The sequence below is a fragment of the Lissotriton helveticus genome, chromosome 9 (genome assembly GCF_964261635.1).
Source record: "Lissotriton helveticus chromosome 9, aLisHel1.1, whole genome shotgun sequence".
In the NCBI taxonomy this organism is placed as follows: Eukaryota; Metazoa; Chordata; class Amphibia; order Caudata; family Salamandridae; genus Lissotriton; species Lissotriton helveticus.
In genome coordinates, this window is record NC_136070.1 from 735,272,658 (window position 1) to 735,287,732 (window position 15,075).

A 15,075-nucleotide genomic window follows, 5' to 3' on the forward strand; every position below is an offset into this window, starting at 1 on the left:
ATTCAAGCTCCAGTCTCCTGAACCTACTCCGAGGAGCGATGCAGCCCCCACCTGCATCCCTGACCCTTCACTTACTTCCTGCCTCGCAGCGCGGTGCCCGGCCTGGCTCTGCCTGCCTGTCTGCCAAGAGTATGTTATGCTTCTAGTTATCAGTTCAGCTTTCCTTCTTCACATTCCTAAGCTACTGAACCGCATAAACAGTTTCAGCTATAGTCTAGTCTTTCTGTCTCCATGCAAGAGAATTACTGTAATAATATTCATAGAATATTCCTAGCACACGCAATACATGTAGAATATATGCATGCACCAGCCTTAGTGTCAAGTAGCCTTTGCCCTGATAACTTGTAGATTCTATCAACATGTACTCCAAACACTAGATACCAGATATGCTATAGGTACATGTCGTCCTGACACCGCAGACTTTAGTCTCCTCTTCTAGTGTAGAAGTCATAGCCCCCAGTTCTCCCTAGTAACACGTCATTGCCCGTTTGCGCGCACCACTAGGTTAAAGGTCCCAGCTGCTCTCAGGTAGCCCCCTCCATGTTTCCGCCCATTCATGACACTTCTATGACGTTCTCATCACATGTCTAGGTGCACGCCCTGTGCACGCCTTCTTCTTCCGCCCATGTGTTCTTATCTTACGTTTGTCACAAGTTACGCCTACTGTATGTAATGTATTTGAAATGTCTTACTATATATAAACTGCACTGTTAATGAAATGGTGCAGCTGCCTTCCTTCCTATTTTATTTCAGGCTGTCCCGTTCCAGTCCCTTCCCTTTTGCCTGAATAAAGCCTGTTCAACTCGGACACATCGGATCCTGCCTCTTATTTATTGAGCTATCTGTTATTGTTAATATATTCAAAAATAGTACCGGTAATTAATTATTTATTTACCACACTTCATATTAAAGATATCTCATACTGGCATTCTTTGTTAGTGGAACTGTCAGTTTTACATGAAACATTTCTAAATATCTTGATATGTTCTTAATTCCATATGTCACAGGGATTACATTGTTTTTATAAGATATTGGAGATGCAATACAGAAGTTGAAAAGTTTACCTATGGAGAACAAACGATTATTAACAACTCCTGAAATGTGTTCCTTAGACAGAGGCCAAGGTGCCATTACTGCCCTTAAATAGTTTTAAAAAACACTGCCCCAGTCACTTCTTTTAAATGCCATGTTGCTGAATGAACTAGCTAAATTTATAGTAAATAAAATACTGTTTTTGAAGGACAGCATTATTTACAACACAACGGCACTACAATGGGCAAATTAATTGCTCTAATATATACCAACCTGATGATTGAGTTTTTCAAACTTACTCATGCATGGTCCCCAGGATTACAAAAATACAGTGATTGTATCCAGACATGGAGCACATATATAAATGATCTCCTCATTATATGGAAAGGCAGTAAAACATTACTTTTAAAATGCATCAATATTTTAAATCATAACCTATGGGCCTTCCTTTTACCCATACAATTTCAAACAACATTAGAATTTGGGTATTTACGGATCTCTGATTTCAATCAACATTTGACTATGTCATTTTTAAAAAGACACATTGCCTCAAGTTCCGTTTTGGGGGACCGATGTGCCACACTCACAGTAAATCAATGTGCTCCATTATGCTCCACTAATTAGGGGAAAGAGAAAATGATCACCTATATGGTAATAGCATAATATATGGTACTATGAAAGATGTCTTAAAGATCCAAGAAGGAAAGCTGACTCAAAGACTAGATTGGGTTTATTTACATATAAAACCTCTACAAGTGGACCCAGAAGTCCACAACCTAATATAACTATCAGATGATTAGCACAGTAATCAAAACAAAGCAGCAAATTACTCAATTTGATTTTTAAATGGCATCTTTTACTAGTAAATTACATTATCATACATTTTTTTGCAGTTTCTAATTTAACATTCATAAGAACAGAAAATCTTAGGGATACACTGACTAGTAGGCTCTATACTCCTGAAAAACACTTTGAGAAAAAAAAGCCTTGTTGACACTAATAGGACTTTTTAAATGTGGAGGTTGCAGTATCTGAGAACTATCAACTAATAGATGTAATATAATCAGTATAATGCACAGTATGGAATTTTTGAAAACGGTAAAAGTACTTTTGTCATAAGTATATATTATTTGATCTGTGTTATCTTGTGTATATAGGCAGTACAATTAGACAACTAAGATAATGAACTGTAAAACATACATGGGCCCTCACAAAAGGAAAGGACAAATATCCGGTGGCAGCCCACTTTAAGCAATGGTATAATTCTGACTACAAAGAAACTAAAAGGGGTAGGCATGTATCTTCAGAATAAAACCCTAATAGGTGGGGGTAAAGAACGGAAGATGAGACAGATTGGGGTCACACCTGATTTTATACCTACTTACTGTACAGTCAGATTGCCTAAATTAAGATGAAGGACTACACTTGGTCTAAAAGATAAACTATCTTTGTTACACTAACCGTCAATCTTGGATATGAGTGAATCTGTTATTAGTCCCTCCTACCTCTCTTTATGTGTGCAATAGTAAAGTGACCTTAGCACTAAGTGGGCACTTTTCTGAATTCTAATGACTATTTGTGGACCATAGCAAGCTATTACACCTTAGAAAAGCATTGTATCTGCATAACAAATGATCATTACTCAACAGAGAATGAAAGTAACAGAGGATTAAGTTGTGGTGCATAAAAATAGGGAATATCAGAAACTATGTGTAGCATTTGAATGCCATATTAAGATACATAACTAATTTTATGTTGCATTTATGAATGTTATGAAATTTGTAACCCAGATTACGCATGGCATTTATAAATTGTGCGTTCCTGGTTGCAATTTAAGTGATCTGCACATGAGATGCCATAGTTGGCTTTGTTTCCTAGGAGCACTTTGGTAGTCATTGACATTGCACTGGTACTTTTTCCAGGCTTCTAGTCAGCTATTTGCATCCTTGTATGAATGTTTACATCATCCTAATAAACAGTTACAAACAAGCAGAGAGTAGAGAACCATTGGTTCTACAAAGTGAACCAAAACAGAAAAAAAGTGAACCAAACAGAAAATAGAAAACAAAGTGAAACAAACAGAACAAGCATTGTCTTGCAACAGGGGATCGATAAGAAAATATGTGCAAAGACTCTATGGCTAAGAACCTTTCATTACTGATCATATGAAGCACTGAAGAATTGCAAAACATCTGTAGCACGGTCTCTACCTATTGTGTACTTTAAAAAAGACACTCCATTGTGGACTTCATTACCCGCATTTTATAACAATTAGATTTGCACAGATACACATAACTGTTTGCAGCTAATATGCCTATTACTAAATAAGAGTCAGTAATTACACAATATGAACTTGACAGGACCATGGAGGTGGAAGAAACTTTGGTGTGTAGATGGTGGCCATCACTCACTCTCTTTTTTAATTTTTGCCACTAGACTTTATGCATTTCTAATAATAAATGGTGAAATATTTATTTAGGATTATGTAATCCTGTGCTTTCCTTTTTTAACATGTGGGAAGGTGAAATCTATAGGCATTTCCTATAAGATGGCATGTGCTGTTCAGTCCAGGGACAGGGAAGAACAGGATTGTACGGAGTCATACATGACTCTCAAATGGCTATGGCATGCTTGGGCCAGAGGTCTACGAAGTTGCCTATTGATTGGATAGGTGCCATCATATGTGAAGTGATGTGTAAGGAGATGCTAACACTTGGAAAGGGTTCTGTCATGTTCGAGTTTTGCATACGCCCAGTGCTTGAAATGGAAACAAGAAGTGCGTGTACCCTGTAACAAAGTACCTGCTTGTTTCTGAGAAGTGCCAATCCTCTCAAATAAATGTATCACATCACTCTTGAGAAGTGCAGGTACTCTCCCTCTCAAAATGAAAAAGTGCTGGTACTCCGTAGCAGACAGTATTGGCCCATTTAAAACACTGGATACACCTGAAAGACTGGAATGTCGACTGTAGGGTTTGTAGGTGTGTGTAATAGTCAATGCTGAATTTTTTCTGTGCATTCTCTGTTAAAACAAAGAGGTCTGTAGATAAGGTGCAAGGTGAGAGGCAGTAAGGGGAAGAGAGTAAAATGAGCCTCAGTGAAAAATATATTCCAAAGCAATGGACCTTGATCTTTAATTCTAGTTCACTGTGGGAGCCAGTGATGCAATTCACAACTTTAAGGGCTGAGATGCCGCCCCCTACTTCTCAGTGCCGGATTTTCCTTCCCTGGGCAGATACATGGGTAGTGTTTGGGAAGCAGACGCTGCTAATGATCTCATTTATCCATCAGCTGCTCTACTAATAATTTTTCAATGGATTTGGAAACAATTATAGGACAGTTATTGCTGAAAATTTGTGAAAGGTTTAGGAGACCAGAGGGTGTGACGGAAGATGATTTTACTAGCCATGATCTGGAAGAGAATGGGAAAAACTAAACTAAAAATGGGTAGTTCTCTTCCAGGGGATCCTCATCAATAGTCATAAGCACTGAATATTCCCGCCCATGTGCGGGACCCCGGAAACAATATAAAAATATATATGTAAAAAACACATATATCTAACTCCACATATATGTATGTACATATATTATTTTTTCTCATACCAATGCAGCCCCAAAAAGGGGCTAACACAATGTAAAACCTTGTACATGTACTGCAATTATAAAGGAAATAAAGAACACATTAAATCAAATATCCTTTGAATTTTGTGTTTTAATGAGTAAAAACACTCATAACTCCTGAAAATTGCTCATAAAAAGACATTGTTAGCCTCAGGCTGCATTGAAAAGCAATAACATAGAAAATGAAAGCATTTTCAACAAAAAACTGGCACTGTGCCTTTAAGGCAGACCTGAACCCAGGCTTCCCATCATGCCTCAGGGGTGACAGTTAGGTCAGGTGTTCTTTCCGGCTCCTTCTGTCAGGACCAGGGTTAACAGCTCCCACCTTTTTTTGACTTTCTGTCAGAATTACTTGGTGTTTTCTTCAAATTTTTGATCTCACTCGACGTTTTTTTACCTTAGAGAGATAGTTATACCTTTTTTGGGCTCAAAAAAGGTTAATTTTTTGTCAAAAATGCCTAAGGCTCTTTTTGACACCTGCCCTGCCTGTGGGCATAAGAAGGCTTGGTCTGATACACATCCTGTGTGCATTCGCTGTCTACCTGACTCTCATGAGGTAGCATCTTGTGTCCACTGCCAGTCCTTGTCATCCAGAACTATCAAGGACAGAGAAAGAAGCAGGATTTATGGACTTTCTGAGAGAGGTAGGTCTCCAAAGAGACTTCTGAAGCGGTCGACGTCGAAGAAAGTTCCGACCTGCTCTCCTTCGGCGTCGGGATCGGCGTCGAGGTCTCCAACGACGAAGAAGGTGAAGTCTTCAGTGTCGAAAGTCAAGACTCCGCTGCCGTCAACCGGGCGATGTGCAGTGTCGAGTGCAACGTCTAGGTCTCCGTTGAAGCAGGGCGGCTCAACGTCGAGACTTCCGTCGTCGAAGGCTCAGGTAGAGTTTTCGACGTCGAAGCCTCCGCCGTCGCCTAGTCATGGGCGCTCGGCGTCGAGGCAGCCTCCGTTGTCGTCTGGCTATAGACGCTCAACGTCGAGGCATTCTCCGTCGTCGCCAGGTCATCGGCGATCAACGTCGAGGCATCCCCCGTCGTCGTCAGGTTATCAGCCATCGACGTCGAGGAAGAGATCGACCTCAAAGCATCCTTCGTCGTCGCCAGGTCATCGGCGTTCGACGTTGAGAGATTCTCCGTCGACGACCCATCGACATTCGACGTCGAGGCATTCATCGTCGTCGAAGGACCATGGTAGTTCGACGCCGAAGCTTCCTCCGTCGGCGTCACACCATCGACGCTCGACGTCGAGGCATTCACAAACGTCGGCAGGTCACTCGCTGACGAAAGTTGAGCAAAGTTCGGCGTTGGAGAAGCCTGTATGGACTTCACCTCCTCGGAGATCGACGTCGAGGCATGGAACTCCAGTGGTCCAACCTGAGACAGTGGCACAGCAGTCTATAAGGTCGTCTGGGTCTGCCTCAGCTGCGGAGGATGACCAGGGCTCGCAAGTGAGTGACAGTCACGCTGCCAAGCGGAAGAGGTCGCCGGAACAGAGGGACTCTCGCGGTCGCTCCAGGTCTGCGGCTGGCTCAGGTTCGGACTCTGGCCCGGATGTGATTATTTATCAGTCGGGTAGCGAGAAATCCAGGCATTCGCAAAGGGATGCAACGCATAAATCGCCTACTGTCAGACTTTCACCGAGATGGTGCAAGCCACTGCATCACTGGGCTCCGGACAAGGAGACAGCGTATCGGTTGCAGCAACCGCTCTCTAGGCCTAGAGAACGGTCACGCTCTCCGGTGAGGCAAAAAGAAAGATCACGCTCTCCAGTTCGCCAGAAGGAAAGATCACGTTCCCCAGTTCGCCAGAGAGAAAGATCACGCTCTCCAGTTCGCCAGGGGGAAAGATCACGTTCCCCAGTTCGCCAGAGAGAAAGATCACATCAGAAGGAAAGATCACGCTCTCCAGTTCGCCAGAGGGAAAGACTGGCTCCCCAGTTCGTCAAAGGGAACGATCGCGCTCCAGGGTGCGATCCGGCAGGCGTAGATCACCCTCAAGAAGCACAAGGAGAGACCTAAGAACTCCTTCTACTTCTTCCTCGACCCGCTCTCACAGAGACTACTCTCCTACCCTGACAGACTCTCCTTCAACGAGGGTATCTCCAATAGATGATATGTTCACTTTTCAGGACGTACTGGGTAGGGGAGCCCTTAAGCTGGGAATTACCTTAAAAGCTCCGCAGGTCAAGACCTCGATAATATTTGAAACATTACAACATAGGTCTGCACCCAAACCTCTTCTGCCTTTGGTGCCTGGGATTATAGAGCCAGTTATGGACGTCTTTTTAACCCCAGCGACGGTCAAAGCGGCTCCGGCAAGGATTCTTAAAAAGTACAAATCTCCAGAGGACGATCCGCTATTCCTTAGAGCTGATCCTAGCCCGGACTCAGTGATTATTGCGGCCGCCAGGTCATCGGCGTTCGACGTTGAGGGATTCTCCGTCGACGACCCATCGACATTCGACGTCGAGGCATTCATCGTCGTCGAAGGACCATGGTAGTTCGACGCCGAAGCTTCCTCCGTCGGCGTCACACCATCGACGCTCGACGTCGAGGCATTCACAAACGTCGGCAGGGCACTCGCTGTCGAAAGTTGAGCAAAGTTCGGCGTTGGAGAAGCCTGTATGGACTTCACCTCCTCGGAGATCGACGTCGAGGCATGGAACTCCAGTGGTCCAACCTCAGACAGTGGCACAGCAGTCTATAAGGTCGTCTGGGTCTGCCTCAGCTGCGGAGGATGACCAGGGCTCGCAAGTGAGTGACAGTCACGCTGCCAAGCGGAAGAGGTCGCCGGAACAGAGGGACTCTCGCGGTCGCTCCAGGTCTGCGGCTGGCTCAGGTTCGGACTCTGGCCCGGATGTGATTATTTATCAGTCGGGCAGCGAGAAATCCAGGCATTCGCAAAGGGATGCAACGCATAAATCGCCTACTGTCAGACTTTCACCGAGATGGTGCAAGCCACTGCATCACTGGGCTCCGGACAAGGAGACAGCGTATCGGTTGCAGCAACTGCTCTCTAGGCCTAGAGAACGGTCACGCTCTCCGGTGAGGCAAAAAGAAAGATCACGCTCTCCAGTTCGCCAGAAGGAAAGATTACGTTCCCCAGTTCGCCAGAGAGAAAGATCACGCTCTCCAGTTCGCCAGAGGGAAAGATCACGTTCCCCAGTTCGCCAGAGAGAAAGATCACATCAGAAGGAAAGATCACGCTCTCCAGTTCGCCAGAGGGAAAGATCGCGCTCCCCAGTTCGTCAAAGGAAACGATCGCGCTCCAGGGTGCGAACCGGCAGGCGTAGATCACCCACAAGAAGCACAAGGAGAGACCTAAGAACTCCTTCTACTTCTTCCTCGACCCGCTCTCACAGAGACTACTCTCCTACCCTGACAGACTCTCCTTCAACGAGGGTATCTCCAATAGATGATATGTTCACTTTTCAGGAGGTACTGGGTAGGGGAGCCCTTAAGCTGGGAATTACCTTAAAAGCTCCGCAGGTCAAGACCTCGATAATATTTGAAACATTACAACATAGGTCTGCACCCAAACCTCTTCTGCCTTTGGTGCCGGGGATTATAGAGCCAGTTATGGACGTCTCTTTAACCCCAGCGACGGTCAAAGCGGCTCCGGCAAGGATTCTTAAAAAGTACAAATCTCCAGAGGACGATCCGCTATTCCTCAGAGCTGATCCTCCCCCGGACTCAGTGATTATTGCGGCAGCGAGGAAGTCCAATGCAGTTGCCTCATCCTCCACTGTTCCTCCGGATAAGGACAGTAAGATGCAAGACTCGTGGGGAAGGCGGGTCTGCAATACATCAGTGTCTTTTCTCAAGGTTGCCAATGCGGAAGCCCTCTTGGGGCGTTATGACCGCTCCCTGTGGGATTCTCTGCAACGTTTTGTGGAGAAACTCCCAGTAGAGGACCGTAAGGACTTTGAGGAAATCCTCCTGGAAGGCAGTCAAGTCTCCAACCAGGTGATAAGCACCGCAGCGGATGGAGCTACCCTAGCAGCTCATGGGTATGCTCATGGGGTAACAGCAAGAAGGTCATCATGGTTGCGACTAACGGCTTTAAAACCAGAAGCCCAAGCACGTATATTGAACTTACCCTTTTCAGGTGCTTCATTGTTTGGCACAAGTGCAGACGAGGAAATGCAGCGCATGAAGGCAGAGCTGGAAACTCTCAAGGCGGTGGGTCTTGAGAAGAAGAAGGAGTTCAAGAAGAAATTTCGCTCCTTCAACAAGGGCTCTACAAAGCAGCGGGTTCAAACCCCGAACTGGCAGAAGAGCCAAGATCAGCAGGGGTAGCAAAAGTCCCAGTATAAAGGCAAGCGTAATTACAAGTGAAATAATCAGCGCCAAGGCAACAACACCGGCAAGGCTCAAGCCAAGCAATGAGTCGTCTCTTCCCCCAGCGCCGTGGACCACTCCAATGGGGGGAAGCCTGACAAAGCATTTGAAAGAGTGGCAAAGCATCACAAAAGACAGATGGGTGTTGTCTACGCTTCAGAATGGGTACTGTCTTCGTTTCAGTCGTCTGCCTTCACCAGTTCCCCCAATGTCTACATCAAATCATCAGCTGCACCTACTGCAAAAAGAAGTCACCACTCTACTCAAAAAGTCAGCTATCGAGAGAGTTCCGGTCTCTCAGAGGGGAAAAGGAGTGTACTCCCGTTATTTTCTGGTCAAGAAAAAAGGACAGAAGGCAGAATACAGACCCATCCTGGACTTGCGAACGCTAAATCTGCATGTCAAAAAGGAAAGATTCCGCATGTTGGCGCTTCACCAAATATATCCACATCTCAGGAAGGGAGATTGGATGTAAATGTAAATGTAAATGTACAGGAATTTATATAGCGCAAATCACCGAGCGGTTTCTAAGCGCTTGCTTAGGGAACCCGTCCTGGTATTCCCCTGTGAGATAACCCCGGCAGGGTATCCGCAAGGTGAAAGCCAGGCATCCCGCCGCGAGGGGCCGTTGTGGAGATTAAGCAAGCTATTGCCCAGAGTCGCAGAGTGTGAACCCGTGAATCGAGTAGGCACCGGAGCGAGAATTGTCGAGTCCATGGACATTTTTTTAGGACTCAAGACCCCGCCGAGCCGGGAATTGAACCCTGGTCCCAGGCTGACCTCTGCTTCCAGGTCTGCCTCCTCTAACCAGTGAGCCACACTTCTCCACTATGGATGTGTTCGCTGGACCTTCAAGATGCTTATTTCCATGTCCCAATACATCCCAGTCACAGAAGATTTCTTCGGTTCAGGGTGGGGACCTCTCACTATCAGTTCAAAGTCCTGCCGTTTGGGTTGAAGTCGGCCCCTCGGGTTTTCACGAAGTGTGTTGCGGTGGTAGCAGCTGCACTACGTCGCAGAGGGGTCTTCGTGTATCCATACTTGGACGATTGGCTGGTGAAAGGTCCCTCCCCAGTCAATGTAAGGAATCAGTTCCAGACTTGTATACAGATCTGCCAGAGACTAGGGCTACATGTCAACTTCGGAAAGTCAGTCATTCAGCCCACCCAGAAGATTCACTTCCTTGGAGCTCTGCTAGACTCCGAAGCAGGAAAAGTGTTTCCTTCGGAGGGGAGACAATCGTCAATCGCCCAGAAATGTCAGCTGATTCTTCGCGGCAATACTCAGAAAGTGCGCAGGATTGCCTTCCTGCTAGGGTCGATGGCATCTTGCATCTTGCATCTTCCTGGTTCCGAATGCCAGACTTCGAATGCGACCTCTTCAGCAGGATCTAGAGGACAAGTAGGATCAGCAATCGGCTCGCTGGGACGATCACATCACTATCTCAGACGCAGCTCGAGCGTCTATTCCGTGGTGGACAAAAGCTCAGAATATGCAGGTGGGAGTCCAGTTCCACCAACCTCTTCCTGCACAAACACGGATCACGGACGCTTCCCTTCTGGGCTGGGGGGCGCACATGGGCCCCCTGCAGGTTCAAGGTCAGTGGTCACACAAGGAAAGCACTTACCATATCAACATGATGGAGCTGAGAGCAGTACACCTAGCTCTCAAAGCGTTCCTTCCTTCAATCCAAGAGTCATCGGTGCTAGTACAGACGGACAACACCACCACGATGTACTACTTGAACAAGCAGGGGGGACGCGCTCTCGGACGTTGTCATTGGAAGCGCAGAGGATCTGGCATTGGCTTCTGGCTCGAGGGCTATCTGTCACGGCGGTTCACCTTCCAGGAGAGCAAAACGTGAGGGCAGACGCTCTAAGCCGTCATTTCGACGACAAAGAAGACTGGGTTCTTCACGACGAAGTGGTGGAGGAACTTTTTCAATCCTGGGGTCGTCCCTCCATAGACTTGTTCGCGGACGACCAAAACGCCAAATGCCGCAGCTTCGCCTCCAGGTTCCACCGGCCAGGCTCGAGAGGGAATGCTCTTTTGATCTACTGGTCAAACTAATTTGTGTACGCCTTTCCACCTCTCCCGTTGATTCCGAAGGTAGTGAGCAAGCTAACACACTCGCGCACAACAATGATTCTGATTGCTCCCGATTGGCCGAGGCAGTGGTGGTACACGGACCTGCTTCATCTGTCAGGGACACCTCACAAGAGACTGCCATGCAGGCCGGACCTGTTGTCCAAGATGGACAGGAGGATCGTCCATCCCAACCTTCTGTCACTGAGCTTGGCAGCATGGCTCCTGAGGTCATCCAATGCGGCCATCTAGGATTACCAGAGGACTGCATGTTCATTCTGAAAGAGGCAAGGCGTCCTTCCACCAGGCATTCGTATGCATGCAAGTGGAAGAGATTCAATATGTGGTGTATACAGAATAGTCATGATCCGATAAATTGTCAAGAAGAAGCAGTTATTCCTTATTTGTTGTATCTGGCTAAAGCAGGTTTAAAATTTAATTCCATCAAGGTGCACCTAGCGGCCATAACGGCTTATAGGCGGTCACCTTCTCAAACCTCTTTTTTCCAGCTAGCCACTGTCAAGGACTTCCTGCAAGGGTTAAAAAAAGTATACCCTCCAGTGCGTCCTCCTTCTCCACCCTGGGAGTTGAACTTGGTGCTATCAAAGTTAATGGGTCCTCCTTTTGAACCCATTCACAAAGCTACTTTACAACATCTTTCATGGAAAGCGGCTTTTTTGGTGGCTATCACGTCAGCTCGCAGAGTGAGCGAGATTCAAGCCCTCTGTGCATCAGAACCCTATACGGTGTTCCATTTGAATAGGGTGGTGCTACGGACGCATCCATCTTTTCTGCCTAAAGTGGTGTCAGATTTTCATGTAAATCAGATAATTTCTCTGCCCACTTTTTTTCCCAACCCCTCTACTCCAGCTGAGAGGGCTCTGCATTCTTTAGACCTGAAAAGGGTTTTAAAATTCTATCTTGACAGGTCTAAAGTGATTCGTCATTCTGATCATCTTTTCGTTAACTATGGATCGATCAGGACAGGCCATGCTGCCTCGAAACGTTCCATTTCAAGATGGATCGTTTCATGTATTAAACTTGCTTACCAGCTAGCGCAAAAACCCCTGGGGTTTTCTCCCAAGGCGCATTCCACCAGGGAAGAGCTGCGACTGCGGCTTTTCTCAATAATGTGCCCATGTCTGAGATCTGTAAGGCGGCGACCTGGCGGTCCGTCCATACATTTACCAGACATTATTGTCTTGATTCTGACACGAGAGCAGATACCCAAGCCTCCTTGCCTTGCGGAATCTGTTTAGCAGCCAGTCTGGGCTGTGATGTTGGGTCTTTTAAGGTAGAAGATGTACTTCTCATTTACCTGCAGGTGGTTGTTGGGCTTGCTATTCTATTCAGTGCTTATGACTATTGATGAGGATCCCCTGGAATAGAAGGATAAGTTACTTACCTGTAATCCTAGTTCTCTTCCAGGGGTATCCTCATCAAAGTCAGAAGCAACCCACCCGCCTCCCCAGGTAAATGAGAGCTGTACGTTTTCATATGTGTATTTATCCCTGACATCAGGGTTATGCAAAGAACAACTGACCTAACTGTCACCCCTGAGGCATGATTGGAAGCCTGGGTTCAGGGCTGCCTTAAAGGCACAGTGCCAGTTTTTTGTTGAAAATGCATTCATTTTCTATGTTATTGCTTTTCAATGCAGCCTGAGGCTAACAATGTCTTTTTATGAGCAATTTTCAGGAGTTATGAGTGTTTTTACTCATTAAAACACACAAATTCAAAAGGATATTTGATTTAATGTGTTCTTTGTTTCCTTTATAATTGCAGTACATGTACAAGGTTTTACATTGTGTTAGCCTCTTTTGGGGGCTGCATTGGTATGAGAAAAAATAATATATGTACATACATACATATATGTGGAGTTAGATATATGTGTATTTTACATATATATTTTTATATTGTTTCCGGGGTCCCGCACATGGGAGGGAATATTCAGTGCTTATGACTTTGATGAGGATACCCCTGGAAGAGAACTAGGATTACAGGTAAGTAACTTATCCTTGCAACAGATCCACAGGCAAAAGGAACATTTGAGAACAGGATCCAAAGGAAATCCTTTGACAAAGCTTTCACAGAGACAGCCTGGCAAACATTCCATGACTTTCCAGATAGTGATGATTTACGGTCCTACTTTTGTCATTTACCAGCAAAGCTGGTTGCTCAAATAGTGCAGAGACAGAATAGATTCTAATCAATGCAAGGTGTTTCTCAAGAAAAGAGAGGGTTGCAAAAGGTAATCCTGTTAATCAATGGGATTCCCTGTCTTAAATGTGAGTCATTTTCAGAAAAGAAGAGGGTAAACCATCAAAGAGATTTCGTCTAAAATGTTAGGAGCATCAGTACTGGACTACAAAGGTGTTCTAGATTGATGAAGTGTTGTTGTGGTTAATGGGCATTTTCAAGCACAGTAGAATGAATCTCAGTGGTCTTGGTGACATTGTTATTTTGCTGCTGCAGACCGTTTTGCTGAGGCATCAACATTGTTTTACCATACATGCAATGGTGCTGAGATGGCAGTGCTGTATTACCTTTGTTTTGTTCTGAAACAAGCTGTTGGGGATGTCATCATAATAAAGATGAGTTCCGTACATTCTCGGAGCTGGCGATCCCTCCATTACCTGTTTGTAACAAAATAATTGGTCATTAGGTGGTTAACTGCAACATAACTATATGATTATCAAAAGCCCTATGAGGAAATGCAAACAAGGAGTCATTTTTCTAGAGTGGACTATCACACAACACCACAATCAAATACTTACTCTTGAAGTTCAAAAAGAAAATTCAGTTTTCATTGTAGGCAATAACAATGATATATGTATGTGCACACACATATATAGGAAATATGGTCTCAAATTGAGGTGTATTGTATGTCAATGAATAATAGTGGAGGCCTGTGAGTATGTACTATATTGTTATATTGTGCTCCATACTACAATTTCTAATCACTGTAAATAACAGGTATCACTCTTATCCAATTTAATGGTACTCAAATGACTAACCTTGGCTAGATGGATGGCTGATTTGGTCCTGCAGGATGCAAACATATGTTTTCAAGAGAAGCACCTTTTACTGCAGCAGCCAGTGTGCTCAGAGTCTTCTTGATGACTTAGAGCACAATTAATATCTTGGTGGTAAGCATAATCCATCGCAAGGGTGTCGGAGTATTCTTACCACCTAGAAAATGGTCTGCATGTCTAATTTAGATGAGGTTGGACTACCGGTTTAGTCATGGCAGTGGCTGCTCCATTTCTGCCGGGATTAAACTCCTCCAATGGCCTTGTGGAGTAAGGGCCATTGGACACAGACCCATAATTCCACCCACCTGATTTAGATGGGTGGAATTAGAGGTCAGTTTCCACTGTCCTTCCTCACTAGCAAAATCTTTGCAATAGGGGCAGTTAAAAACTGCCAAATGCTCCTCCTTTCAAGGGAGAGGATTCCTATGCCAATGGGAGCATTGTCTTTTTTATTTTCAGGAAGAAAATCCAATTTTGGGATTTTCTTTTTGAAAACATAAAAAAAAGGAAAATATATATTCAAAAAAGAAAACTGTTTAGTGCAGGACTCCGTCAGGTTGACCCAGTCCTGCACCAAACAGCGAAATGCGTTGACAGGAACCGCCATGACAGCAGTTCCTGGAAATGCGTTATAAGCGGTCACTTATCAATCTGGGGGGCTGGTTCCTCCACAAGGACAATGGAGTAATTTACTGTCGCCCTGGCAGAACAATAGGCCATCAGCTAGGACAGTGTTTCCCAAACTGGGGTCCGCGGACCCCCAGGGGTCCGTGACACATTCCTAGGGGGTCCGTAGGCAATAGTTTGATTCCGGTCCAGGAAAGACATGGCTTGGCAGTTCGGGCTGGACTGTTCCCATGAGGCACAGGGTCAAGGCTGATTTGCATATGGCCATGTCTGACCTGGGGTGGTGTGGAGTGCAAAAAAGGATGGATTTAGGCACAGATCTCTGTACTGGGGTGAA

At 45.4% G+C, this 15,075-nt stretch overlaps 1 protein-coding gene across 1 annotated transcript in view; it reads right to left on the minus strand.

Moving 5' to 3' along the window:
• Positions 1-15,075, minus strand: part of LOC144781835 (sulfotransferase 6B1-like) — a 439,392-nt gene that overhangs the window by 211,829 nt on the left and 212,488 nt on the right. The window contains exon 3 of the mRNA XM_078660865.1: positions 13,623-13,712. Coding sequence (XP_078516991.1) covers positions 13,623-13,712 — 90 coding nt within the window. The remainder of the gene's footprint in view (positions 1-13,622; positions 13,713-15,075) is intronic.